This window comes from Fomitiporia mediterranea (assembly GCF_000271605.1).
Source record: "Fomitiporia mediterranea MF3/22 unplaced genomic scaffold FOMMEscaffold_8, whole genome shotgun sequence".
In the NCBI taxonomy this organism is placed as follows: Eukaryota; Fungi; Basidiomycota; class Agaricomycetes; order Hymenochaetales; family Hymenochaetaceae; genus Fomitiporia; species Fomitiporia mediterranea.
In genome coordinates this window covers 1,771-28,855 of record NW_006760393.1, presented here as the reverse complement: position 1 = coordinate 28,855, position 27,085 = coordinate 1,771, and the positions used below count along the sequence as shown (strand labels likewise).

At 45.6% G+C, this 27,085-nt stretch overlaps 9 protein-coding genes across 9 annotated transcripts; 6 read left to right on the top strand and 3 right to left on the bottom strand.

Annotated features, from left to right (window-relative positions):
• Nucleotides 1–150: 150 nt before the first annotated feature.
• Nucleotides 151–1,923, bottom strand: FOMMEDRAFT_29549 (uncharacterized protein; the record flags this gene model as incomplete). Its single annotated transcript, XM_007267912.1, has 6 exons — nucleotides 151–428; nucleotides 498–578; nucleotides 664–757; nucleotides 1,258–1,490; nucleotides 1,559–1,642; nucleotides 1,722–1,923. 6 exons carry the CDS (start codon nucleotides 1,921–1,923, stop codon nucleotides 151–153), a joined length of 972 nt encoding a protein of 323 aa, XP_007267974.1.
• A 3,834-nt stretch (nucleotides 1,924–5,757) lies between these two features.
• FOMMEDRAFT_157793 (uncharacterized protein) lies at nucleotides 5,758–6,038 on the bottom strand (the record flags this gene model as incomplete). Its single annotated transcript, XM_007267911.1, has 2 exons — nucleotides 5,758–5,927; nucleotides 6,011–6,038. The coding sequence occupies 2 exons, from the start codon at nucleotides 6,036–6,038 to the stop codon at nucleotides 5,758–5,760; spliced, it is 198 nt and encodes a 65-aa protein (XP_007267973.1).
• A 216-nt stretch (nucleotides 6,039–6,254) lies between these two features.
• Nucleotides 6,255–6,838, top strand: FOMMEDRAFT_157792 (uncharacterized protein; the record flags this gene model as incomplete). Its single annotated transcript, XM_007267910.1, has 2 exons — nucleotides 6,255–6,433; nucleotides 6,634–6,838. 2 exons carry the CDS (start codon nucleotides 6,255–6,257, stop codon nucleotides 6,836–6,838), a joined length of 384 nt encoding a protein of 127 aa, XP_007267972.1.
• A 265-nt stretch (nucleotides 6,839–7,103) lies between these two features.
• On the top strand, nucleotides 7,104–7,943 carry FOMMEDRAFT_157791 (uncharacterized protein; the record flags this gene model as incomplete). The annotated part of the gene is made up of 3 exons (XM_007267909.1): nucleotides 7,104–7,475; nucleotides 7,543–7,671; nucleotides 7,785–7,943. 3 exons carry the CDS (start codon nucleotides 7,104–7,106, stop codon nucleotides 7,941–7,943), a joined length of 660 nt encoding a protein of 219 aa, XP_007267971.1.
• A 111-nt stretch (nucleotides 7,944–8,054) lies between these two features.
• On the top strand, nucleotides 8,055–9,726 carry FOMMEDRAFT_157790 (uncharacterized protein; the record flags this gene model as incomplete). The annotated part of the gene is made up of 3 exons (XM_007267908.1): nucleotides 8,055–8,266; nucleotides 8,355–8,503; nucleotides 8,636–9,726. The coding sequence occupies 3 exons, from the start codon at nucleotides 8,055–8,057 to the stop codon at nucleotides 9,724–9,726; spliced, it is 1,452 nt and encodes a 483-aa protein (XP_007267970.1).
• Nucleotides 9,727–9,892: 166 nt separating this feature from the next.
• On the top strand, nucleotides 9,893–14,030 carry FOMMEDRAFT_21237 (uncharacterized protein). The gene is made up of 3 exons (XM_007267907.1): nucleotides 9,893–13,060; nucleotides 13,130–13,472; nucleotides 13,550–14,030. Exon 1 carries the CDS (start codon nucleotides 10,806–10,808, stop codon nucleotides 13,044–13,046), a length of 2,241 nt encoding a protein of 746 aa, XP_007267969.1. The 5' UTR covers nucleotides 9,893–10,805; the 3' UTR covers nucleotides 13,047–13,060; nucleotides 13,130–13,472; nucleotides 13,550–14,030.
• A 410-nt stretch (nucleotides 14,031–14,440) lies between these two features.
• Nucleotides 14,441–16,485, bottom strand: FOMMEDRAFT_157788 (uncharacterized protein; the record flags this gene model as incomplete). The annotated part of the gene is made up of 5 exons (XM_007267906.1): nucleotides 14,441–14,605; nucleotides 14,662–15,522; nucleotides 15,576–15,605; nucleotides 15,663–16,348; nucleotides 16,428–16,485. 5 exons carry the CDS (start codon nucleotides 16,483–16,485, stop codon nucleotides 14,441–14,443), a joined length of 1,800 nt encoding a protein of 599 aa, XP_007267968.1.
• A 6,043-nt stretch (nucleotides 16,486–22,528) lies between these two features.
• FOMMEDRAFT_135039 (NAD-binding protein) lies at nucleotides 22,529–23,539 on the top strand (the record flags this gene model as incomplete). Its single annotated transcript, XM_007267905.1, has 4 exons — nucleotides 22,529–22,882; nucleotides 22,994–23,247; nucleotides 23,302–23,448; nucleotides 23,506–23,539. The coding sequence occupies 4 exons, from the start codon at nucleotides 22,529–22,531 to the stop codon at nucleotides 23,537–23,539; spliced, it is 789 nt and encodes a 262-aa protein (XP_007267967.1).
• Nucleotides 23,540–24,635: 1,096 nt separating this feature from the next.
• On the top strand, nucleotides 24,636–24,871 carry FOMMEDRAFT_47023 (uncharacterized protein; the record flags this gene model as incomplete). The annotated part of the gene is made up of 2 exons (XM_007267904.1): nucleotides 24,636–24,720; nucleotides 24,783–24,871. Coding segments are annotated over 2 exons (174 nt in total), but the record flags the coding sequence as incomplete, so codon positions are not given.
• Nucleotides 24,872–27,085: the final 2,214 nt, after the last annotated feature.

Below are 27,085 nucleotides of genomic sequence, written 5' to 3'. Positions count from 1 at the left end.
TTTCAATCTCTATTATTATTAAGTGAACATACACCATCTAGTACTGCAATCCAAGAGGGTAGAGCAATCTCAAAACGTCTATTCTCTCAACTGCTACACACAGTCATATCCCTGCTTGGATTAAGTGCGTCAAAGTACCATCTGCTGGCCTCAGGCTTCATCTGTCGACTGGCGGTCACCTTTGTTTGCCTTGTTCAACTGGAACATGTAAATTGTGCGAGCATCCTTTACACGGGAAATATCTCTTGCTTTATCCTTTCTACTATGGTTTTCACATTCATGATCCTTTGCCTCCTGCATAAGGTTCAAAAGAAGGTCGTATGCTGCTAATGAGTCATCATCTCCTGTACCTTGGGGTAGAGGTCTGTCACTGATCGGGCAACCGCACTTCCATTTCACGTTTGTCTGACTTGGTGATCCTTTATCTGCTATAGTTTATTAAATGTGTATTTTGAAAGTTCAGAGACAAGACAGGTGTAGAATATGTATCAACAAACCAATAATGAACACAGGCTTTCCTCCTTCTCCTGTTCCTGCCTGTCTTCGAATTCCATAGTTTTCTAGCTCTGAATTAGCCTCTGTATAAGATCATGTAAGCCAGTAACAAATTGTATATAAGTCAGATAGTCTAGAAAATCAGGAGAACTGAACTAAAACATTTACCTGAGGTAAGTCTTGTTGAGAGTGAGAATAACTTAGACTTTCTGCTACTAGTCTTTGACATTTTCTGTATTGTAGAGTGGAAAGGGTATAAGGACTAAAATGCTTTTTTGTTTCAGACTAGAGACATAAGTTGTACTTATATACTTATAACACTTATGCTTATTGCTCAATCAACTAGATCAGCAATGTACTATAATAGCTATAGCTTTTGATGTGAACACATCATTTGATCAGTAATATGTAGACATTTATAGTATGTCCTTATTGTTTTTTTACTCAATAAGTAATTTGATAGAACATACTACTAGTAATGGAAATAATTATTTACAGTACAGAATTATACTCAGTAAGCTGTGTGATTTATGTCATTTTATAGAGTTAATATCTTTCTTATAAGAATTCTTTGATTTCAGTATGATTCTGTTGATCATCTATTAAAACAACTTTAGGAATTACTTGATTTGAAGAAATATGATGATTATTTCCTCCTTCTTTGTTCGAATTCTCTGCTCTACCTTTTACATGAATTCTGATGTCATATTCAATATCTTCAATACTATATTTTCTGCTTTGTTTTTCATGGTTTTTACATACATGCTTTTGTGCATTTTTCAGGATATGTTTCAGCAACTTGAGCCGGGCTTCAGTGTAATCATCTCCTGTGCCTTTTTCCGGTAATGGTCTATCTGTAAACGAGCATTTGCACTTCCATTGCATCTGTAACAAACTTGCCCTGTCCTGTTCTCCATTCACATTTCCTGCATTGTCCTTGTTTCCTAAGCCTTGCTTATTTTCAGCTTTTCGTCGTGCCTTTTCAGTGTCCTCCCCTAAAAATTGTTAAACACACGCGTTGTTAGCCAGGTGACTAAATAAATAAGACGAATAATTAACAAACCGATACGAGCAATATACTTTTTCGTTTTTCTGCTTTCATCATGCCGTAGGAGAATTCCAAAGTGTTCAAGTTCTTTCCCAGCTTCTAATTTTGATCGTACAAACCATATATTTAGCATATGTATGTCAATCAACACAGAACGAAATTTGACCAAATGATTCACCTTTTTCTAGTCTATTATATAGAGGGTTGTCGTTCTTCCTTTTTACTACCTTTTCTTTTTCACCTTTTTCAGCAGCTTTCAATTTTTCCTGCTTTCCAGCCTTGACAGCCTGTCTAGGAGGTGCAAGATGTTTCGGGGGTGGGGATTGTAGCCTTTTAGGTGGAGTAGGAGCTGGGTGTGCCATTCCCATAACAACGGACATAAAGCAGTATATGCAGGGGGTGTTTCTTATGCACACACAAATCGCCCCCCCTTTGCTCAATCAAGTTCATGAAAAACTATCCCGGATTATTCCGGATTACAGTGATCGTTGATGGCTACTTTGCTAGAACTGATTATTCAAGAATAACAGTATTTGTATTTTGTTGTTTGCTTTTGTAAGTTCTTGGCCCTCTAAAAACATACACCTAATAATGCATCCTGCGGAACAGTTTGCAAGTGCACAAGAACGTCTATTCTGGTAAGAGCACTGTGCTGCTGGCAGGATAAGAACGTAATCGATCTTGTCCGAGGATGGCAAGAACCCATGACTATGCTGGTAGTGCTAGCATTTTATCTTACACAACACAAAAAGTCAGTATTAACAGCCATATTCCGGCGCATAGTGCAATTTATCCTGTTTTTCGAGTCCATTCAAACTACTTAATCTGTCAATGCATTATTTGTCATCTTGTGGCATACATAATGCTTTCATCACAGATTTGTACATACACAAATACGGAATACCTACAAAACAATAATAACAGAGCCGCGCAAAGTCCACGCTCATGGCAACCGTCTCGTCATAGACGGCGAATTAATAGAACACATGACTATCCATACGATACTAAGTACGGTATTGACGCCGTGAATGCAAGGTTGGTCCCTGCCGCCCATCCTTGCCGTATTTCTTCTCAAGTTCTCTGGTTGCGCTGTTTGGGTGATGGACGGTTCACACCGTCTGTCATTTGCTGTCGTCGCCGATCTGTAGGACTTTACTTAGAGTACGGAGAAGGGAGAAGAGCGAGAAGAGTGAGAGTGAGAGTCCAGACGAATAATGACACACACGGAACGTAGCTACCGGCGGCCGAACGAAACGGAAGGACGACTAGGCAAGAAGTGGCAAAGATGGGCGACAGGGTTGGGGTAAGAGTAACACGAGTTGGCTCTATACAGGTCTACGACAAGGACCCCGCATGCAGGGATGCATGCAGATGAGTTGAGTGAAGTGTCATAACATTCTGATCAGCGCTGATCGTCGTCTCGGCTCCCGGCACCATTTCATATTTCCCTTCATTCATTTTTAAAATACAATTCCACAAGGCACAGCGCAGAATCTTATTCTTGGACGCGCACCATGAGGTGGCGCTAGCTCCCCCCTCCCCCACCGACCATGAGGTTGTATACTTAAGCAAGTAATGAAAGTCCCGAATTTTCGATGAGAAGGTTCTAGAATTCCCAGACGATCCCTTGCATCCGTCGATTCTGCCCTGCCCTCCCTTGACATTGACGGAGACCTAGACGCACATAGAGACGCCTCAAAAAATAAATTCCTCTGTCGCGGATAATGCACTTTGTACCTATGCTAAATAGCAATGGATTAAATAAAGTGAAACGTAAGGTGAGGAGCCAGAGCGAATCAGGGGTGCAATTCGCCATTCTTTTTGCATATCAGGCACGATTTTGGCACGAAGTGGATCAGACGGAAATTACGAGGCGGATAGACTTCGAGTATGTGTCGAGGGTCTTTGACTTTCACTTGCATGAGGCTGAGCGCTAGAGATCGAGAGGACCAAGGTTCTGGCGTACATGACGACTACACCACAGTGTAGTATGACGCTAGGAGAAGGGATATTAATATTAATACACTGAGAACTTAAGACAGGTAACCATACTGATGAACACTGGGGTTCCGGTACGCAGAGTATCTGTCCGATTAGACTACAACGTCAGTACAAACAAGACCACTCACACGTACCACGTCTCATCACATTAGAATCGCACCTGACCCTGGAGATTTCAGATGCACAACTGCAACAAGAGGGAAGAGAACCTAAAACGCCGTGATGGGCGGACAGAAGAACAGCCACGATGCAGATGTTCTTCGATAATACGGCACGCACTAGGAGTTAGAAGCGTGGTAGTGTGGAGAGATGTTGAGGAGTTACACAGCCTACACTGTAGTAGCACTAGAGTGAGAAACCGAGTGGGGTTAGCTAGGGACGCGTCGATTGAAAATCATCCGAGTGTTTGTAGATAACGATGGCGGTGTTAGATAAGACGCTTCTTTCATTCGGCTACTTCAGACAGACTTTGGATGTCAAGATTACAAGGACTGAAAGCACTACAATGAATATTCGGTCTCTAAGACAAGTATTAGACCATGATTGTCTCAGAGGATCACAGCACAATTACCTTGGAAAGCAAAAACGCACAAGACCCAATAGATAAGCTGAATCATAGACCACGAATCATATGACCATACACGCTACACACCTTCCAGAAATCTTTCGCGCACGTTCAAACATTCCATTGCAACAACGCAACAGCGCCGATATGCCGAGGGTACAGTACATAGGACTGATACCGCTGATAGTAGATACCACGGCCTTATGCTTCTCGATCCTCATCCGCGAAGGGTTACTGTATGCTCACTATCTCCCGGCAGTTGCATGGAAGCATCGGGAAGTTAGAACCCCTCTAAGCACTTTGTGGGGTCTATAGCCTCCGAAAGAGAATCCGAGGGATGGCTCGCTATTCAAAGGTTAGACGCGTAAGTTTGCAACGTATCCAGTAATCAGTTGTACCTAATGCGGAATACGGATTACCTTCTATGTGTTGATGATTGTTGAGCATCCGGGTTGGTACGGAAATCTGAACAAGACAAAATGACTTGGATTCACTTTCTACAAAGACTCTTGTGTGTGATAGGTACAATAAGTAATTTCTCTCAGACGGTAGTCACTTACCGCCTTCGAAGACGAATAACACTGCAATGTCCACCTCGTACAAGCAGATTCGTGCCCACAAAGCACTGCCCCACGGAAAAGTGAAAAAAACTTACATCTCCAGGATCTTAGCGTAAACTTAAGGAAAAACCGGAATCTCATCTGCAAATTGACGTTTGTCACAGATACTGACTCTGGAAAAACTAACACGCGACCACATATTAGTCACTTCAATCCAAAGTGAAGAAAGGAAACGTACTTACTTGACTTGGTGTAACGGGAGCGAAACCTGAGTTACACACATAGCATAGAGCAAACTCTGAAACGAAACGTAAGCTGGTGCACTCGCCACAAGACGTGGTGTTGACGATGATGATGATGAACGGCAATTAGAACGCGCTCAAACTTTCATCTATGTGGCTCACTCACGGAATAGGTTCGCCGCGTTGTAAGAGATGTGAATCATAAAGAGGCGGAAGGAAACGGGAAATAGGAAACACACTCGCCACATATTGCAAACATTGTTAATATAGTTATTGTAATTATAGTCAGGCGCAGTACTAGTACTGGTGTTGGTCTGGTGCTGTTATTGGCATTAGCACTCTAGGATCTGGTCTTTGCTCCCTTTCTTATTATTTGATTCAAGTGCAAAAGAGTGTTCTTTAATAGGTTGTACGGGAGGCATAGTTGCAAGGCGAGACAGGACGAATATGAATGTGAAATTGTGAATATGCAGAGTAGAGGAGCACCGGAGTCGAATACACAGCGTTTGTCGGCGCGCAGCTCAGACGAGTCAAGACTTTTACTTGGCACATCTATACTCGTATAGTCCGCAGTGTGTGCAAGTCGCCACAATTCCGAAGCCAAAGGTAAGAAGCGAACTCGAGTCGAATCCGAGGAGGAGTGAGGCGAGCTATGAGTGCCTAGTGTGCATTTCTTTTATTTTTCAAATTAAAGTGGCAAACACAAACGCCATGCGGCGAGGGAAAGGAAAATTATGAAGCGAGAAAGTAGGGCGTGCAAAGAGCTTTCTTTACTTGATTTGGAGAGGTTGCCGCAGAGTATGGAGGGCGTTAACAAGGGTAGTCAAAGCGGCAGTTAGTTATTTTCTACTTTCCGAGGCGCCCGTAGCCAGACATCAAAGGCGGAGAGGAGGAAAACAGCCGCACATTGCCGTGCACAGAGTCGGCGTCTAAAGGCGTTCCAGCGACCGAGACTGGAATTACATGGCATGCATGCATGCTGAAAGTTGTCCCTCGGCGCCGACGTGAGCGGAGATCTGGGCATCGGGACATGAATGTTCTTGGGGTGACATTTGAATTAACGTAGCAAGGCATTGAGAATAGGGGCTGCTGCACGCACTTGCTTGGAGTATTTGAGATTGCGACATGGCCGGATGAAATGGATATGTAACACGTGTACGGAGATGATCTGTGATCGGCGAGCCACTGGCCGGGATCCTCGCTGAATACGGAAGGAGTCCTGGTTAGTGGGTGTTTTGCGGCCGTTGAGCTAGTTGGGGGCGTGTGTTTCAACAGATGCAAGCAATAGACCTTAGACCAGCGCGTTTGGAGGGACGAGTGGCGAGTACGAGAGCGGAAGCAAAATGGGCCTTTTGTGGGTAGAGAATATACCGGAGCCGGAGCCGGATGGGAAGGAGTGCCGATGGGCTAAACCGGGTGGCGGGCCGGATGAGGATTTGCCCTGTGATCTTCGGTACGGTGACTGGGGGACACGGAGGGAGAGACTAGAACCCATTTGTGGGAACGTCGATCATGGGGATGAGTTCGTCGCTTCTGCATGAGGATGACTTCATCGCATCCCCTTCGAAGGAATATATCATCTCCCACACACCCTGTCCCCGTCTCTTCCCCTTTTGCCCCGTCTCACTTCTGCCTCTCTTGCTCTTTTTACTTTCTCTTTCTATTTCCTGATACTCTTTTTTGATTTTCTTGTCTTGTCTTGTTTCTTCTCTTCGGGGCTAGAGAAGTGACCGCAAATAACGCGAACACGACCGCCATCAAATTGCTCGTCTCTCGCGTGCCCGGGCTTCTCACGTGCGATCCAAACGCTCATCCCTACAACCAACACGTCGCCTCTCCCCCTAATCGAGCGAGCGCTGCGCAGCCAACTGACAACGCCATCGCTGTTCACCATCTTCTAAAATCAGCTGCGAATCAGCCCAGCTAGGCGACGCACGACGACGATTTCCCCACAAGTGAACTACCTACCACTTACTACTCTATCACCTACCCTCGTTCCCGTTGACAACCAACAACCGCATCTGAACCTTGGGCCTATATTAACTAATCTTCCTCCCTTTGACGCCGCTCACCAAAGCACTCCCCGCTTTCATCTGCTTTACTCTCTTCTTCTTTCCTACCAGCCTTGTACTTCCGTTTCACTCTCTCTCTTCCTGCTGGCCAGCTAGCTCAAGTTTCTTTCAGAGGCGATGATGATGCAGGCTGCGCCCGCTCTTTCGCCTCCTCTTTCGCCTCCTCTTTCGCCTTCTTCTGCGCTACCGGGGCAATTACGATCGAAGAGAGACGAATCGACTGCAAACATCAGGGTCGGACGAAGGACACCATCTAGGGAGACTGGCGGAGACGTGGACAGGCGTGAAATGGAGACTGGAAGTGGGAATAGCACTACTACTGCTGCGGATTCCGCGAGGCGTGCGCCGCCCGATGCAACGGAAGACTCAATGCCGAATTCGACTAATGCGAGTGGGTCGGCGCCGACTACAGCGCTCCCCGGAATCCGGGATCTCTTTCCTGGTGAGTTCCGTCGTTTGGGACTTTCTCCCATCTTTATCCTTTGTATCTCTGTATTCCGTTCTTTTCGCCTTTTCGCTCTCTTTCTCCTTTATTTTCCGTCATTACTGTTGAATCCAGTCGGTTGGAGCATTGGATAACTCTGGGCTCTCCCTCTCTTCACGTCTTGGCGCCAACTGGTTAAGGAGGCACAATGGCCATGACGGGGCGTCAGGCTCTCGTGGGCGCTCTGCGCGGTATTCGTCAGCAGTGCGTCATCACACGACGCCGCAGCGGACGCAATTGGCCGTAGCATCTAGAATCAAGACGGGGCTGTCCCTAGAAGGGATGCGTGATACCTGCTTCTGTGCACCGCATTGCAGATGGCAGACTGGTGCTTCTTCGACCTTAGATTAACAGCACCGCACTGCAGCACCCGGGATGCAGGTGGCAGAACATTAAAACGCGATGCACGGCTATGGGGTAGAAGATGGCCTGTTCCGCTCGGCGGGCTTGGTTACTCGGAGATGATTGATGCCTGATGCAGATCATCACCACTCCGTTCGCGAATCACTCTTGCGTGTGTTTTGCACAGAAGCACCTCCTCGGTGTTGACCTCATTAATCGGCTGCCTGTCACACGCATGACGTACCATGCGACTTCCTAGTCGTGTTCAGAACGCCTGCACTGTTCCTCATATCTCTGCCTCAGCCACTGCAGTGGGCTGTCCTACCGATTCGTACAGGGTCATCAGTCTCATATGGAACCGCTGCCGCTGTGCACAATATGGCTATCCTTCGGAGATGCACCGCATGCGCCAACCTCGAGAAGATGAATTGGCCGCATCTGTGGTGACAGATGGATGGTAGTTGACCTGCCAGCCGTCGAATCACCCAGAGATCTTCTGGGATGGTCTCCGGATGAGATATCTTTGTTAGTCGTTGACGTGTCAGCGGGATGGTTGACTGGTTGGATTTCACTCATGGCCTGTTTTGGAATATGCCCGGACCGCTATTGCCTAGCTGGCTGATCTCAATCCTGAGGTCCGCGGTTCCCAACTTCTTCGGAGGGCGATGTCCTAGGCGCGCAGCAACGTTATGCGGTCCGCCACCAAGACGGACAAACTATTATGCGTCAATGATCCTTTTTTACTTCCTTTTCTCGTTATTATTCCTTCTTGCTTTATTGCTATCCGTTTCGTATCAGTAACTAATAACCCTCATCACTTTTACAGATGAACTTTTCGAGGCACAGCGTCTCGAACCGCTTGTCGACCCCCGGAAGCCGAAGGACCCTTTCTTTCCAGGTGCAAGCTCAAGTGCTGCGCAAACAAATGCTAGAAATGAAAGGGAAAAGGACCTCAACCGAGAGGCGTTCGCGGCCTTAACTTCTCCCTTCACGCAGGCTAGAACACTCCAGCGCATGGAGCCTCGTTCGCCGTACACGATGCAGCAATCTGCGTTCACTTTCCCAAGGACTACTGCTAGTACTACACGTCAATCTGTGCCTTCCGCTTCTTCCGTTTTTGGATCATCTGCCACTACGCCTACAAATGCTCTTTCTCGCAGTAACATACCTCCGCCGATTGTCACTTCGAGTCCGAAACTCGCATCTTCAAATTCGAATAGAGCCCAGCCGACTAGACCTCGTTCTCATGCTCATACTCATAGCTCGGATGCGAGTGCCGCAGCTGCCGGTCTGTTAGGTCTTTCAATAAGCGGTGGCCCTCCTCCGAATGCAAACCCTCCACCTCCACCTTCATCGCTTCCGGCAAGTTCGTATCGTGACCAACGCGAGCGTTACCCGGATCCCGATGTTGATGACGTCGATGACAATGATGATGATTCGATGTATGTGTTCGAAATGGATGAGACGAAGGAGCGATCGAGAGGGAGAACAAGAGAGAGGGGTAAAGATGGCGATGGAATGGATGTCGATACGGAATGTGTTGAAACGGCGCCGACGAGTGTGGATTCACATGCAAGTATGGAGTCAAAGATGGATAGCCCGCCGAAAGACGCAGTTTCTTCCGAGAAGCGGGAACCGAAAGTGGAAGGAACGAAAGACATTCCTGTCGGTAGTCAAACTGAAGGCGCTTCGACGGAAAATGATACCGGCGCGGAACGTGAAGTTGCCTCGTCAGCCGAGAATGAAGGCGCTGAGGACGGTGTGGACGCTGAAGGAGAGGGTACCGATGGCAAACGTCACACTTGCCCCCATTGTCGAAAACGATTCAACCGACCAAGCAGTCTGAAGATTCACCTGAATACTCACACGGGAGCGAAGCGTGCGTACAATTTCTCCTTCACTCTTAGTGATTTGTAACAAGCGAACTGACTGGTATTTTTTGTTTTTGTTTTGTTCCCTTTACTACATGACATTACGAATGGATCAAACCGTTCCTTTCAAAAAATACCGAATAACGTGTTATATCATTGCACCTTGATTACCCGTTCGCTAATTCCCCATGCGGACACCCATCATCGACGGGCTTTGTGGATGTTTCACGTGCTACGACAATTCACCGTATGTCGTACATCACTCGCCTGTTTGCACTATCTTTGCGTCGTTATGCACGGCACTTGTGGTCTCATTAATCTGGTGGGCAACTAACGCTTGCCTTTTCCTATTGGATGCGCCGACATCGCAACTCGATTTGCTCCCATCAATCATTCTATACTTGGCGTACTCACGCTTGTGGCGACCGTGGGTCCATATGTATCGCTGAAATACGCCTTTCCGGTGGCGCACACGATTCACGGTGACCGATATGTCCGCGCACGTCGATTAACCGTCTGGCGGACTTTTTGCCTTGCTTGGGTTAATCTGTTGCATTGGACTGGACTACAATCAATCTATGCCCTTTAAACGATTTGAATTATGGCAACATGGTTTCACCTTTGCGTAACATGGATGATCGAATGTATCGCCTTCGCTGATCCCGACGTTTTACTTACTTTCGTGTCGAACGTTTGGTGCCACCCCCGCACACTCGGTCAACTCTAATCTACGCTGTCTCACCCGCGACTGACGCTTTGTCGCATGTCAAAAATAACTGACCAATTGGATATACGCACTATTGCGCCTTTCTGCCTTTTGCTGGTTCCATGATGCAAAATGGGTCTATCAATGTTTTCGTTATGGGTCCGATTTACGGTATATATTTATTTCAACACCTTTGCGGGTTTCGATTCTATTTATTTGACGGCATCGCGGATTCGGGCACACCTTTTTATCACTTTTGCACTGATTTCTCTTTGCACCCTCCCCTTCGCGGTTTCGGTGTTTCTTGGGTACGTCCCCGAACGTGTATCGTCCTTTTGCCATTTTCCATGCGACTTCGGCGGGTCTGCGACGGTGACAATTTCCTCCTTTGACGATCGGACCTTACGAATTTCTTCACGATGAGGCGATTAGCTTTTGAGTGCCCTTATCCAGGCTGCGGAAGGCAGTTTAATGTGTCGAGTAATATGCGGAGACATTATCGGAATCATTCGTCGCCTGCTGGGTTAGGACCTGGTGCAGGGCCTGGTATGGGGATGGGTATACCAATAGGAATGGGAGTAGGGATAGGGATGCACGAACCGTTTGGCGCAAGGCCTCCTCCACCAGGTGTGCTTGGGTTACATATGGGATCCGCGGGTTATCCAGGACCGCAACACGCACATAGGCAAGCGCAGGTACAGATGGAGAGGGAGTTAGAGAGGGAGAGAATTGAGAGAGAGAGGATGGCGTTGCAGGGACATCCGAGGGATGGGTACCCTGTTGGACCTCCGAGTTCGTACCGTCCGCCACCACAAGCGCACCCGCACGCTCACCCACATGCAAATGGTGTACCGCTTGCTCCGCCACCGCAAGGCGCAAGGGTACCTGGACCGCCTGGGATGCACCATGGTGGACCGTATGGAGGGTATCCACCTGGGTTTGGGCCACGAGAAGCCGAGTTGGAGAGAAGAGAAAGGATTGTAAGGATGGAAAGGGAGAATTGGGAGCTCCGTGAGAGAGAACGCGAACGGGAGCGTATTGGGAGACTGGAGAGAAGAGAGCAGGAGAGATTCCCTCCCGGATACCCTTCACACCCGTCCCAAGCGTATCAAGGCCGAGCGTATGGACAGTATTCTCCTCCGTTACGGGAGCGACAGCTTGAATATCGTATGGGAGGTGAACCGGGAAGACCTGGCCCGCCTTACGGACCTCCACCTCCGCAAGGCTATCATGGTTCGCATCCACCGCCTCTACACCATGCGCAATCGCAAGCTCCGCACCACCTTCAGTCGCAGCAACGTGTAGCTGGACCAGGATCTGCACCGGGAAATGCACCCGGACTTCGTCCAGCACATTCATTCTCACATCCTCACACGTCCTCGCATGCACATCCTTATACACGCTCCTCTCCTTCGCATTCACATTCTCGGTCGCGTGAACGATATAGTTCGGGAGGAGGATCGCCCGTGATGAGTCCTGCCATGTCTACTGCGTCTTCACTTCCGGTACGTGGGTGGAGAGGACACGCGCATACACATAGTGCACCCGCGTTTGCGGGTCCTTCCCCCCAGCAAGTTGAGCTTCCTCCGCTCCCACCTCTACCATCATCGATACGTTCGCCTTATGATAGAGATGCCTCACTTCCTATGGGTCATGGTCACGGACGAAGTCAGTCGTACTCTTCATCGAGTTCGCATCCAGGACCGATGGTATTCGGACATGCTCGTCCTGTGGACCCCTTGCGTGAGGATGAAAGGAATGAGAGAAGATACAGACGCGATTCGACGATTGCAAGAACAGGACATGAGAGTGAGCTCGAGGGGCGGGTGGACTCTTCTGCGTCCGATTTTGAAGCGGAGGAAAAGCGAATGAGTAGCGATGTTGACATGGGTGATGCTGCTATTTCGCGGAGCCTTCCTCCTGTATCGGCGATGGTACGGGAGGGTGCTGAAGGTGTAGGACGTCCTGGTGTCTCTGCGGGAATGGTGCGGAGCCCACCTATTCACTCGATGTCACCTTCACTGCCTCAACGCACTCCACCTATGCATGCGATGGAATTACGTCGGCGAACGAGTCACCCACAAACTGTTCTTGCTTCCGGATCTCCATCAGTACGAGAGCGCGGATACTCTCAGTCTCACTACTCGCACTCAAGGACTGGGTCGAGTTCATCCTCGGGACATGGACATGGCTATGCTTCACATCCATACGCACGCGCACGTCATGCGCACAGTCGTTCCCGTGAGGCGGCGGTTATAGCAGCTGAGATGGTTTCACCGCGTCTTACTCATAGTACAAGTGCTTCACTCTCGTCGTCGACTTCTCCGCGTGCTGGTGTACCGCCCCCAGTAAGTAACGCGTCTGTAGCATCAAAAGCGTCTTCAGCATCAGCATCAGCGTCTGTATCTCCCCGTGTGTCTGCAGTATCATCTCCTCGGCCCGTGCCGCTGCAGAGTGCAGCAGAAGCGGTTGTTCGGAATCCGATTCGGGAGGGAGGGGAATTGGACTCGGACACTGATGAGAGGAGAAAGATTTCACCTGCTGTATCGAGATTCCCGGTGTATACGTTCCCACCACCCGCTCCGCCGCCGGGAGTTGCGCTCGGTGCGGGTTCGTCACCCGTGGGTGGTGCGAGTACTCCCATGGAGGTGGAGAATTAGGGAGTTGAGAAATGGTATGCATTCTTAGTCGTTACTATTTCGATTATAATTTTTCAATTCTGACTGGGATTCCTTTTTCGTAGCTCTGGTTTCTGGTCGTTGAACGACCCTTACATGCTTTTTGACCTACTATCAATTGGTCCGTTTGGTGGAGGTTGACCAAACCATTCATCTTTTGTGCCTATCAGTTGAAGTTTTTCTGCAATTTTTTTTATTCCTTGCTGCGTGTCTGGACAGGTCTCGCGCATGGCAGTTCTCTTCAGTATGCAACCACGTTTCTTTCATGCCTTATCTCTGTCGGCATCGCATGCCGTTCATCTTGCCCGGTGTTTTATAAATGTCTTTGCTTTTGATTCGACTTGGCTTCTGTCCGCTGCTCGCGGATGCTCGCGAATGATCATCTCGAAGGATCCTATAGTAACGATGGTAAGTCACTTCTCTATCCCCTTCTTATTTCCATATCTTCTCGCTAATATTGCTTTTGCTCGCCTTTGGCTACACAGCATCCTGACTTGCTGACAATCGTACATACACATCTACTCGCGTCTTCCCCTGTTTCTTTCTGTTTTCTCTTCGCTGTGTCCTTGATCTATTTCTTTTCATTGCTTGATTGATTGACTCCTTTCTTATACATGCCAATAATGCCTACGATAGGCTGGGCTAATTCATTGTGCCTATAGAGTTTTTTCGCTGCTGATCCATGTCGCCTATCCACACTCACTTTCTTTCTTATCTCTTGCCACATGCAAAGTACTAGTAGCTGTATTCGGCCAGATTTCGTAGTACTGGTTAGTGTAAGTACTCGATGCCGAACAAACTACAGAACGTAAAATAACGTTGTATCATTAGTCGACCTTTTTTTTACCTCCGCTCTCGTATTCATATTATTTCATTTTACTACCTCTTGCACTCTTTTTATTTGGGCTCATTGTTGGTCTACAGTCGATCCTTTGGTTCCTATTCACCTACGTACCTACCTATCTCCTTTTTTGTTTATTTATACACTTTTTCCTGTTTGTTCGAAGTAGGCTTGTTGTAATCGACTTTTTATACAATACAGCATAACTTGAAACAGACTTATTTCGTATTGGATAAACCATGGTGAAAGTAGTTTACGATTAAAACAATGCTAAGGCCATTACAAGAAAATGTAAAAGTAAGAATACTATACTGGTAGGTTACGATGTCAACAATTCGGTTCATGCATGACGACGAGAGAGAGAGACAGAGATCATCGAGTAGGTTCTAGGGACTTGCGTTTTGACACTTCACTCCGTTGCCGGACGCCATGCAACTTGCACTACACGTCTTTCCTTCCCTTCGCCTCCTGAAGAGACAACTCTTCTTCTCGCACACACGGCTATAGAACATCGATTTTCAGACCGCGACGACGATCAGCGCTGATCAGAAGTGGGACGTAGAGTGTGAATGAGCGGGCGAGAGGGTGCGCAATCGATTATCGGGGTCCCATGGGAGAACGGCGACGGGAGCAATAGGGAGATGTAGAGTGGCAAGTTCTTAGGACTTCGGGAACTTGGGAAGGGATCGGCGGGTCGGATCTGTGAGTGAGTGTATATGCGCATTGTGCATATATGCTCACTTAGGGGTGGGGTACCTGTGACGGAATAGGCACTACCATTTGCTGGAAGTGTATCCCTGTTTCAGCAAGATTCCCTCGTCGGTTTCCAACGGCAACGTTTGTGTTGTTTTGTCTCTGACCGAATTCCGTTTTAGGATTCGAAGAAGCCCGGGCATTTGACGTTGATGGTCCGAACCTCCTTATCTGGTCTGCGTTCCTCTGTATATCAGCCTCTCCCTCTCCTTCTGCATCGGCGTCAGGATCGAGTTCACCATCTGCATCCGCTTCACCATCTGCGTCTGCCTCATTGTTTTGTCCGGAGCCAGAAAGCGTAGGATCAATAGGAAACATCTCAGAATGGCTCAAGCCCGTGCCCATAGCTATGGCTGTACTCATAATAGGCATACCCAGACCCATTGGCATCCCTGACATCCCATTTTGCATGCCCATGTGCGGCATAGCGAACATCTGGTTTGGGCTGGTTTGATGACCGGGTCCAGGCCCTGAATTGAAAGTGCCGTACGGTGAGAATTGAGAAAAGAGATTTCTTTCAACCTGGTTTGGGTCATCCGGATCATATTCGGAGCCTTCGTTCGTATACGGAGGAGTCATAAGCGCACCAGCGACGTATTGCTGCTGTTGCTTAGTTTCCTCGCTCGCCTTGGAATTTCGCATATCCGAACTCGGCGGATAGAGCTGAGCGGTCGAATGGTTCGGAGAATCTCCTCTGAACATAACATTGCTGTCATAACCGAGGGTCATCTGCGGTGGCTGGTGTTGCGAAAAGGATGGGTTACGCTGCGGTGGTCGACCACGACCTCGCGACGCTTGCTGTTGGGACGGTTGGTCAGAAATAGGATAGACGTTGTTCGGTGGAAGAGGTGGAGGAGGAGGGCGCTTTGCGTGGTTTCGGAAGTGTCTTCGCATGTTGGAGGATACATTGAACGTACGGCCGCATCCTTGGAAAGGACAGGCGTATGCTAGAAGGGAAGTGTATCAGCGCCGGATAAAACAATTCGGTAGCACAACGACAGTACAGCTGGAAATAATTTATATGGAACAAGATGGACGTGGATGCCGAGGAGAAAAACGCAAAAAGCCGCCGATGATGTAAATCGGATTTTCACGACGATCATCCAGCGAGGATCCCATAATCCAATAAGCATAACTAGAGACCAGCACTCACGTTTTGCACCAGTATGCGTGTTAAGGTGTATCTTCAGTGAACTTGGTCGGTTGAATCGCTTTCCGCACCGAGGGCACGGATGTCGCCGTTTTTCGCCGTCATCTGGACCATCCGCGTCTTCATCACCTTCACCCTCACCTGCGACTGCATTTTGCTGAGGTGGTTGGACAATACCTGGCAGGTGCGAGTGGACATCCATGGATGCTGAAAATGAGTCCATCTGCCCGCTAGCGTCCATAGAAAGGAAATAGGGGTCCTGTGGCTGCGGGTGGCTACGCGCGTTCGAGGCGTCATACGATCGTTTTGCACCGCGTTTGCCACCTCGTCCTCTTGTTTGCTTGGTAGGAATTTGTTGCTCATACACGTCATTCGAAGTGCCGTTGTTGAATGGGAGCTGCGTATCCTGTTGTGAAGTTCCTATGTTCTGCCGTTGCTGTTGAGCGTCCTGGAACTGTGCCGCAGAGCTAGACATCTGCGGCAGAATTGCACCTGATTGTGGAGACTCCAGAGCATGTTCTGCCTGCTCGAAAAAATGTTCTGAAACGGCAGAGGTAATTTTAGTTATGGAAGGTTTGGCAATGATTTTGGACAGTAATGGCAGCGGTATGTAACGCACCAGGAAAAATGTCTTTGAGAGCGGGAAGAGTTGAGCCATCCATCGCCAACGCTTCCATTATTGGCCCTTTGCGGGTTTCTACCTTTTCAACTGTACCAGCGTTTTTGTAATTTTGTGTGCACCAAGCAGCCGTGCAAGAGGTGGATTGGTGGGGAGATGGTGGTGGTGGAATGTGAAGAGAGGAGGCGGAGTGAGAGCGAGCGAGCGAGCGAGTGAGTGAGACTGACGAAAAGGTGTGTTGCTGCTCTTAGAGAACGGGAGATCGACACCTCCTTATTTGGACCAATCCCCGGTATTATACAGTACGGTAGACACTTCTTATCTTCACCCAGTCACTGAGGTCTCTGCATTTCTTCCTTGCGCGAGGCAAAGCGGCAAAGAGTGATAGACATGGACAGGTAAATCCTTGACGATCCACCGTCGGAGAAAATCAGTCGTGATTCGTGATTCCATTGGTCATTCCCCCCTGATCCTTCCTTTCTTTCCGCCGCATTTCTTCCGAACTGTTTTCCCACATCACCTCCTGTTGCGACATTATTGCAGAGATGCTCGGCAGACGATTGTGTTGAATCGGATTACTCACTCGACTGTCGGGGTCATCGTTGATCCCCCCAAAAAAACAGTGCGACTAAATACTGTCTGCCTTTGTCTGTCTGAATGTCATTTCTTGCGCAAAATTAATGTCATTGATCGGCTTCAACTCAATTCATCATTAACGTAAAGGTGCATTGCAGCTTCTCTAAGGCCCAACAACACTCTGGCATCAAGAAGATTATATTATACGATTGCACTGGATCGGATTACCCGACCGTTAGAACCGTCGTTAGCCCAACAAATAGTGAGGTTAATACTGTCATTCCACACACACAATTACACTGACAGGCTACTTTCATCAACTTCGACTCTATCAATTATTAATGTAACAATGCATAATACTCTAGCATCAAGAAGATTATACTAAGTTCAGGGCAGAGTGCCCCCAACACTATTTGCTCCATAGTTGTATGTGCCGTGCCACATACATATCTTTGGAAATTACTTCTAACAAATAGTTCTTTTTCTTTTCCAGGTAGGCTTTCCATCCCTGATTCGCCTCAGGTTCCTTCTTCACTCCTATTTCCCTTACCTGACAGCTTTAATTGCTGCCTTGACTTGTTCGATCTCCGCACTCCTATCACATAGTGTATACCTCTTGCATTTATGGCTATTAGCACCTTGCAGGAGTGCCAGAAGAAGGCGAAGTCGCGCTTTCTTGAAGCTACTTCCTCTACCAGTAGGTAAGGGCCTCTTTTCTGTAGAGCATCCACATTTCCACTACACTGATACCATATTAGCCTCAATAACAAGTGGTGCACGGGACCCTGTTTTGGCTATTGTGCTGCTTCTCCTTGATGGGTCAGAATCTTCTCCTGCAGTTCATGCCACAAATTCGGAGTACTCGTTTGTTAGCTTAAAAAATTAAGGACTGGCTTGATAAAATACAAACCAATGCAAGCTATGTATTGCCTGCCACGAAATACGGATGTCACCATGTCTTCCTTCTGAAGATGGATACCATAGAAATTAAGCTGCTTCATTGCTTCTTTACAAAGTACAGTTGGATATTAGTTGCATTATCCGAAATGATTGTAGGAAAGAGTACAACCAGACTCGAGTTTTCTGTAGAGGGGATCATCACTCCATCTTTTTGTCCTGGGGTCATCTTCTGGAACGGATGACCTTCCAAACATATCATCTGCTACAGTTTCTTCAAAAGTTCCGAAACTTTGGCTGCTCAATTGTGTGCCATTACTCATTACTGTAGAACTAAGTCAGTACAACAAGGATGAGACTCCTAGATTATGTGTAAGTGGCAAACAGACTTTATGTCTTTCTTCTCAATATATGTGCAATTTTGCTTATTGATGTGACAGATATATTACTACAAAACATTTCCCCAATGTGTACTAGGTAGTTTGCAAGGTTTACTTACCTAATACTAGTAGGTTAGAATTCAAAATGTACTGACACAAGTTTCCATGAGTACTGTTACAGGTATTGAGTTCTGATTTGAAGAACTGTATTATCTGTTGTAGTATTGTAGAGATGCTCACTACAGCACATATTGAACCCTGATTAACATTATACTGGCAAGGGCACCCATCTTAACTTTATTCAATTACAAATAAATCAGCTTGGATAATGACATTTTAGTATTGAAAGGAAGTATTCTCTATAGTATGGTATAGTCACTAACAGATGATCCTTGTATACATTACCTTTCCTTTCAGATCACCCAGCTTTATATCTTGATTACTTGTTACATTTATTTGTATGTACTGTAACAATACTATATGAAATGATTGTCAAAAACAATAAAACATTAACTTATGACATACAGAATAACAAGATACAATATTAATTACATTTACTACTATTCTATTCTGGACTGTATTACTACCCTTTACTTCTACTTACATACATAAACATACATTGAAATTGTTTACACTAAAGGAAGTGTCTGATGAAGAGGTTTGTGTATCACACAGGAACACTGTACTATGAATATTTACTCATTCTAGGATTTGTTCCCTTGTATACCTAATGTTTATGAGTAGGATCAGTCTAAGAACTGTTTACAGTAGTATACAGTAGTGTTGTAATAACAAGTACAGTAATGGTTATTTAACCAAGCTATACAAATGTAACTATTATAGTAAGCATGTAGTAAGTGAGGAATTACAAGCAGAAGCTTAGCAGATTTGGCTATATATACTGTATAGGAACAAAGCAACAAAAATGATAAGAAAAGTAAAGATATGACTAAGAAATGAGAATGATACTATAGATATACCTACTCTAACAAGCTACATTAGTCAAAGAATAGCTAAGCCTGTCAGCTTGTACTAAACAAGTAACAGAAAGTAGTATTCATAGTAACTATGAATCATATGAATTCTATTTTATGAAAGTCAGGAACAAGGAAAGACATGGAGCAGAAAAGAAACACAAACACAAGAGGGGACTAAATAAGAGCTAGTAATGAGTAGACTAGGAGCTCTGTAACAATTGGATCTGAAAGAATAGTAGAGACAATTACTAATTAGACTCAATTGTAAAGTGTGTATATATGTGTAAAGTACACTATAGAACCTCTGTCTACTGTTTAAAGGGTTAGGAGGAGACAAATGAGTAGTATACTAAATATGTACAGTAGTAAGTCCTAAGAGTATAATTGAAAAGACTGCCTGGAAACTGAATCAGAATGTGATTGAAATACCTGAGAGTATTGTTACTTACAAGAACAGTATATAAAACTGTACAGATTGTAGAATATAAAGCTATTGTGTTAAGTGAGTAGTTTGTTAGTAGTAATAGTAAAGTATGAATTACTGTACAACTTTACTTATATATGTAATCAATCTAAGGTTTTGTACAGTAAACCTACTAAGCTTTAAACATGTTAGTAAGGTAGTACAGAGTGTACTCATTTACATCTGTACTATATAAATGTAAACATACTAAATAGTGTTAAAGGAGTTGTATACTTTTTGTATCTAGACTCTGAGTCCTACAGCCCATTTTTAGTTAGCTCCAATTAGCTACATGTAGTTTCTCTCACATTTTACTAAGTCAAAATAAAGTACTTTTCCTAAGAAAATAAATATTCCTCTCTCTCAATCTTAACTAAAACCTAACTTAACATTTAAGCCTAACAGTCTAAACTTATTCTAAACCTAATTAGAGTAGTAGAGCCCTCTCAAACCCTCCTCCTAACTTCTCACTCTGTTTATGACAAGGGCCACAGTATACTAGAATTATATAAGTAGTTAGTCAGAGTTATCCTTAATTAGACTGTAAGATTTAGAGTCTGAATGTAAAAAGTTAAGAGTTTGTTAAAGAGTATTTTACATATTATATATAAGGTCTGTCACACTTCTTATAATGAGCCTTACAATTCATACAAGTAACAGATTAATTTCTAAGAAAACATGGATCTAGTATAATAATAGACTTTAACAGAAAAAGACAATTATAATACTTACATACACTATAGTTGCTCAAAATGGTTATACAGTACAAACATATTAATAGCTTGTTCTTAACATGTACTCATGTTTCCCTGTACCCTACACTACCTTAACATCCTGTATACTATTTGTTACAAGTTAGTAAGCTTCTAATACTTCTAATAGGAGGATTATTTAAGTACAGTTTCAGACCCAGTCTTATTTACTGTTTTGAGTCACTAACAATGATTCTTTTCTCCTGTTTCTACCCCTCTACAATTACATAACATACTCTCTCTTCCTTTTACTAAACATGGAACCAATTATAGGTACTGTCAACATATGACTTGTGTACTTGTATAACCTTATCTATCTAAATAACACAAAGCTATCAGTACTAGTAAGTAGAAACTGAAATAATAATACAAATACTATCTTAAGGACTAAACACTTAGTATAATTCCTAATGACAGACACAGGTCCATCTCTAATAGGTATTAAAGTAGTCTTACAGTATGCCTCAGATCTGTTATTTGTCTCTTACTCTATATTACTTTAAAAAGAATTCTCCCTTAATAAGTGTGTAGTAGTTATTACTAGGGGTCATTACAGTCTAGGACTCAAGATGGCTAAAGCCCTTACTGAAGCAGGTACAACTGTACATTACTCTGGAACTAGTACAACTCCTAGTAAGGTATAGAAGGTTATAGTAACATATGTTTCTAAACTCAGGCTTGGAGATAATGTGTGCCTAGAATATAGTAGTGTTAACATCTCTAATCAGTCAGCAATTAGGGGTATCATTAACAAGATTGTAAAAAAGGAAGGATGACTCAACATTTGTATTACAAATGTAGGAATTAATAAAGATATTCCCTGCCTTAATATTCTGCACAATAAATTTGAGAAGATTATAGCTGTGAATACAAACAGTATGTTTTATACTATACAAGCAGTAGTAAGGCAAATGGTCCAACTTGGAATTCTAGGGAGCATCATTCTCACAACTTCAATTACTAAGAGTAGTACAATTCCAAATTGCCAAGTAGTTCTGTACAGTACTAGCAAAGGTGCAGGTACACAGATAGCAAAATCCCTAGTGTGTAAGCTTACACAATACAGAATCAGAGTGAATTCTCTATCTCCAGGAGTCATACCTACTGAGTGAGTAGGTCCATTTTCTATTTCCTTATATTAACCCTATGTTTGTTGTACCACCAGAATAAATCAGCACTACTTTGATACAAACCCCCAACTTCTTAAGAAAATAAAATCTTGTATTCCACTAGGGCAAGTTGGAAAACCGGCCAAGCTAAGGGGAGCTGTTGTATGGCTGGCCTCTGATACATTGTCATTTTGCAATGGAAGCAAGTAAGTGATTTTACTTGTACTGCTTGTGTATCCCTTCTGATACAATGCATGTTTAGTATAATAATTGATGGCAGACAGCATGCTTGGTGAAATGCTCATACATACTGTAATGGATAACAAAGTGAAGTTGTGCAGGATAGTTCATGAACTTTGATGACTCCCTTGTGTGGAGATAGAAATAATTCCTGGCTGGAAAGAGGCCGAGTTGAATATCACTGTAATACATTGTGAGAACTATTATTGTTGTCTTGATTATCCTCTAGCAGTTAGTCAAACAGTATTTGCTGCTGCTTTGTATAGTTGGCCACATAGCTCACACCCGAAACAACTATTCAGTTGCTTCAATAGTAGTACCTTTGTGTACCAAATCTTCTTGCAGTGGAGTTTGATGACTTCATGTCACATGGAACCCGTAGGGTGATTGATCCTCTGTTCTACCTTAAGAAAATAACCTCTACACTATATACATGTTCGGCTCACTCTCGATCGCTTGTATATTATACATTTTCGGATGACGTTTTGTGCTCCGACTCAATAGGTGTTATTTGTCCTATGCTCCAGATAACGTACGTACTGAACTGAAAGTGAAAGTTTACAGAGAAGTTGGCATTGTGAACATTTTCCGCGGGTATCCCCGCCCAAGTACCATTAACCACAATATAAAATGGCCATTGTAATAGGCAAACCTGGCATCAATCACCATCCCCAAGTACGATATCCCGCCTATGCTAGTACTGCAATATGGCCAACTCTATCCAGAACGGCTGTACCACTTCTACTGTTCTTGTCGGGGTTGAAGCAGCATTACGCGCAGTAGTAGACCCAACCATCTCTCTGACACCTACGTTGCTGCAGAAAGAGTTCACTATTGAGGGAAGAGTCGCTGTCGTCTCCGGTGGTCGTCGAGGACTCGGGCTAGAGATGGCTGAAGCACTTGCTGAAGCCGGTGCGACTGTATATTGTCTGGCTGCCAGTGAAGGACCATCTGAGGAATGGTTGGCGACCCAAGCATACGTTTCTAGACTCGGTCTCGTGAAGAGTGCTCGCCTTGAGTACGCCAGCGTGGACGTCTCCGACCAGACTGCCGTTTGGGAAGTCATAGAAGGGATTACCCGAAAAGAAGGATGACTCGATATCTGTGTTGCAGATGCTGGTATTGTGGACTCCGTACCGTGCCTTGATATGACTGCAGAACAATTCGGAAAGGTCATGGGCGTTAATGTGAATGGCATGTTCTACACTGCACAAGGGGCCGCGAGGCAGATGAAGAGACTTGAGACACCGGGGAGTATAGTACTTGTGACGTCTGCAACTGGAAGTGTAGCCTTCCGAGGAGCTCCACTTGCTGCATATAGTACGACAAAGGCTGCCGGTATCCAGATGGCATGCTCCCTGGCATGCGAACTCGGGCCTGACAGAATTAGAGTGAACTCTCTGTCCCTGGGATATTTCCCAACAGAGTGAGTAGACCAGTATTTGGACATGATGTACTTACCTGACGATTCTACTATTAGCCTCCATTCTGGAATTGAGCATGGGGAAGAAGTCGACAAGTACTTGAAAACGCAAAATCCACTTGTACGAGCTGCAAAACCTGCAGAGTTGAGAGGGGTGATTACATGGCTGGCATTGGACACGTCGTCATTCTGCACAGGAAGCGAGTAAGTAATTTGCCATTGCAATGGTTTACAGCCGTCTAATTATTCAAAAAATACCAGTATAATCGTTGATGGCGGCCATCGCGCATGGTGATTGGTGCTAAGGTGTAATAAGTATTTTCTTGTTGTACCGATAAGCAATCCAATAAATAGTTGTGAAGAAGTAGGTAAATCGTTGGTGTTGTAAGTGAAACTACCTCAAATAACAATACAGGCTTTTATCGCGTGGAGCAGTAAAACACCAATGTCGACAGCTGACTGAGTGAATGCAAACCCAGAAATGAGGACTATAGCCTCACCAACTTTGATTTGAGAAAGTGAGAAAAGACTGGTAGCACTTATGGTGACCAGACCGGAGAAAAGGTACTTGTCATCATATAAAAGGCATACAACTAACAGTGGTGATGTCACTAGGACATAGGGAGGTGCGTGTACTGTAAGATAGTAGCAGAACGTGAAAGCATCTTCCAGAGGTGCACGACGCAGGAAATAGACATTTCCCAGGGACGGAGGTACTTGCTTGACGTGGTGGCGAAGATCATGAACTGCTTCAACTGAGCACGAGGAACAGAATTTAAAAGATCACTGCAGTCTTTCTGAGGAGAAGAATAAAGGTACACTGTTGGCGCCAGATATAAGGCGGTTTTTTTTTCAAGTTACGATCTTCGAAAGCGTGAGTCGGGATATCCTTCAGACTGCAAATGGAAGGATGAGCATGCTGATGTAATACGACTTATGTAACTAAAAGTTGCCTAAAGTAACCGATCCACGCCTGGTTGTTTCTTTACCGCAACCATTCGCTTTTTGCGTCGTCGAGGGGGCCAGGACAGAGCACACTTGCACTCAACATTTCTGGATACGGGCGAGTAGTGCGAGTACAGAGTACACCTTGACTGATAATGACGACTCGGCAGCGTGGCACGAAGCGATCCATGGCTGCGAGTACGGGGATCGGCACTGATCAGCCCCTCCATAAGCAAGACTTCGTATTCGCCCCAAACGTCGACCTCAACTCTCCTGCATCCATCTCGGCCCCGCCAGTTGCAGTTGCAAATCCTGCAGCTGCAGATGCTGCTGACAACAATGGCTATATTGCAAATGGCATGGACCCCTCTGACGCTGCAGTCGTCGGCATGGCCAAGGCCAGTGGAGGAGGTGGAACAACCAGCACGGGAAAGAAAAACGACAGACGACACCGGTGCCATATGTGTGGAAAGATGTTCAATAGGCCAAGTAGCCTCAAAATCCATCTGACGACGCATACAGGCGAGCGACGTGAGTGAACCCCCTATTTTCATTTCCTATGGGCTGGGCTGAGTCGTTGGCGCACATCACAGCGTTCCCATGCCCTTATCCTGGATGCGGCCGTGCCTTCAACGTCTCGAGTAACATGCGGAGGCATTTCCGAACACACAATACGAACGGAGAGGCCAGTACTCCTTTGTCTGCACCAGCGACAGCTTTCGCGTCCCAACAAGAGCAACAACACCCGCAGCAGCAGGCTCAAGCCGCCTGGAATGTCAACATGTACAACCCGGGAGCTGGTATGGTACAGGGGCAGATGCAGGCTCCCCGTCAAAGAGTGCGCCGTTCAAAAGACGCTAATGCGAGCCAATACGAGAATGGCAATGACGCGGAAGGTAGTGAGGATGCGGACGCTGATGGCGAGCAGGATCAGGGCCAACCTCAGCAGAATCTTCACGGATACATGCCTTTTGGTGCCCCGCCGGGAATGTACGGTGGATTTCCTCCTGCTCCAATCATGAACATCCCTGGATTACCGGGTATGCCTGACATGCCTGGTATGCCGGATATGCATTCCATGCAGGGAGCGCCAATGGGTATGCAGATGATGCCCATCGAAATGGCTTTCCCCGTCGATCCGGCTCTCACTGGTCAGAATGCTGATGCGGAGGCTGACGCGGATGCTGATGGTGACGGTGACGCGGATGCGGATGCTGATGCTGAAGAGGATGCCGATGGCGAAAACGACGGGGAGGGAGACGGGGATGGAGAAGGGGAGGAGCCGAACCGCCCTCAGCTCACTCACTCCACGTCAAACACGCGTGCATCTACTCACTCAACGTCTGCTTCGAAGACACGGTCGTCTGCACGTATGCAGGCGAAAGCAAAGGCTACTGGCTCGCCTTCGAGTAACGCAAGGGGAAGAGGTCGACCGCCCAAGACGACAAACCAAGCATCCTCTCCGAGCACCTCTCAGCAACAACAGCAATTGCAATTCCGCCAGATTCTTGTTCCCGTGTCTGTTCCTTTGTCAAACGATCCATCCCAGGCTTCACGCATCGCTCAGCAATATCAGCATCAATACGCGCAATATGCGAAATACGCACAATACGCGCAGTATTATATGCAGCATCAGCAAGCACAAGCGGGTCAACTTGGTGCACAACAGGGTGCACAAACGCAAGCGTCCATGCCACCTCAAACGCCAATGTCAACAGACACGTCGGTTCAAAGGCCGGGACCTGCGACTTCTGCAGAACGAACCTCTCCGAATAGTACAGGCCAAATTAGTCAAGGTACTACAGGACCTGGTGATTCGGCGGGGCGTAACGTTTTCGTACATTGGGGTCAGAGAGCTGACGCTGTAACGAAGGAAGCTAAGGGTGCTTCGGATGGTGCGACCGTACCACCTAGTTCTGGAATGAGTCTTGCCACGGATATGACTGAGCAAATAAACACAAACGAAGGCCTGGGGGGTTCTGCAGCCGTTGAGGGACTAGCAGGCGACGGCAAAGAAAGTGATGCAGGTCTGGGTGGTAAACCAGGTGCTAACGCAATCGAGGGTGTACAAGGACGTCGGAACGGGTTGCGAGGCGTAGCAGGAGCCTCACCTATTGGAGATGCAGGTGGGGGCGTCGACGAACAGGGTGATGAAGCTGCCGAAGAGCCAGGAAAAACGAGCCTGGCTTCCAGCCCAAGGAAGCGGAGGAAAGTAGCGAGAGGACGCGGTCGCGGAAGACGTTGAAGATTACTTAATTGGAACAGTACAAGTGGTATACTTATAAAATGCAGATACAGATTCTAATATGTCTTAAGATGTAATTCTGGACTTTGTTCTTTTCTGGCTTAGGAGTCTACTGAAAGGTTTTCATAAAACTAGAGTGAACGTGTGTTTGTTTGTTTGCTTGTCTGTTTGTTTATACTTTGCTGTTATTTAATGTACTATTTGATAGGTAATTAATAATTACAGCTGTTTGCAAAAATATTGACTGTAGTATAGTTTATATGATTTTTTTTTACAAAGTTGCAAAATACAGAAAAAGTACTATAACTCACTCAAATCTTGATAGAATTACTTTAAATAAGTTGCTAAATTCATGTTTCTAATAGTAGAATATATTTATCAAATTAGTTTTTAATTATCTCTTTTTCTTGTCTTGTAAAAACTGAAATACATAGATTTTAGCTGTTTTTCCTTATATAATTTTCCTAGTCTCAAATCTAAACATATAGGCTTAGAAAACTGTTTATTCTAGTTAGATACATTAATAATTAATTTACATACTAAATTTACTATAAATAGATTGCTTATTCTGTTTTATTGAGAGGAGTCTAAAATGTATAAAACTAACTATTTTACTCTAGTTTCTCTTACAGTTAATAATTTTTTTTTTAG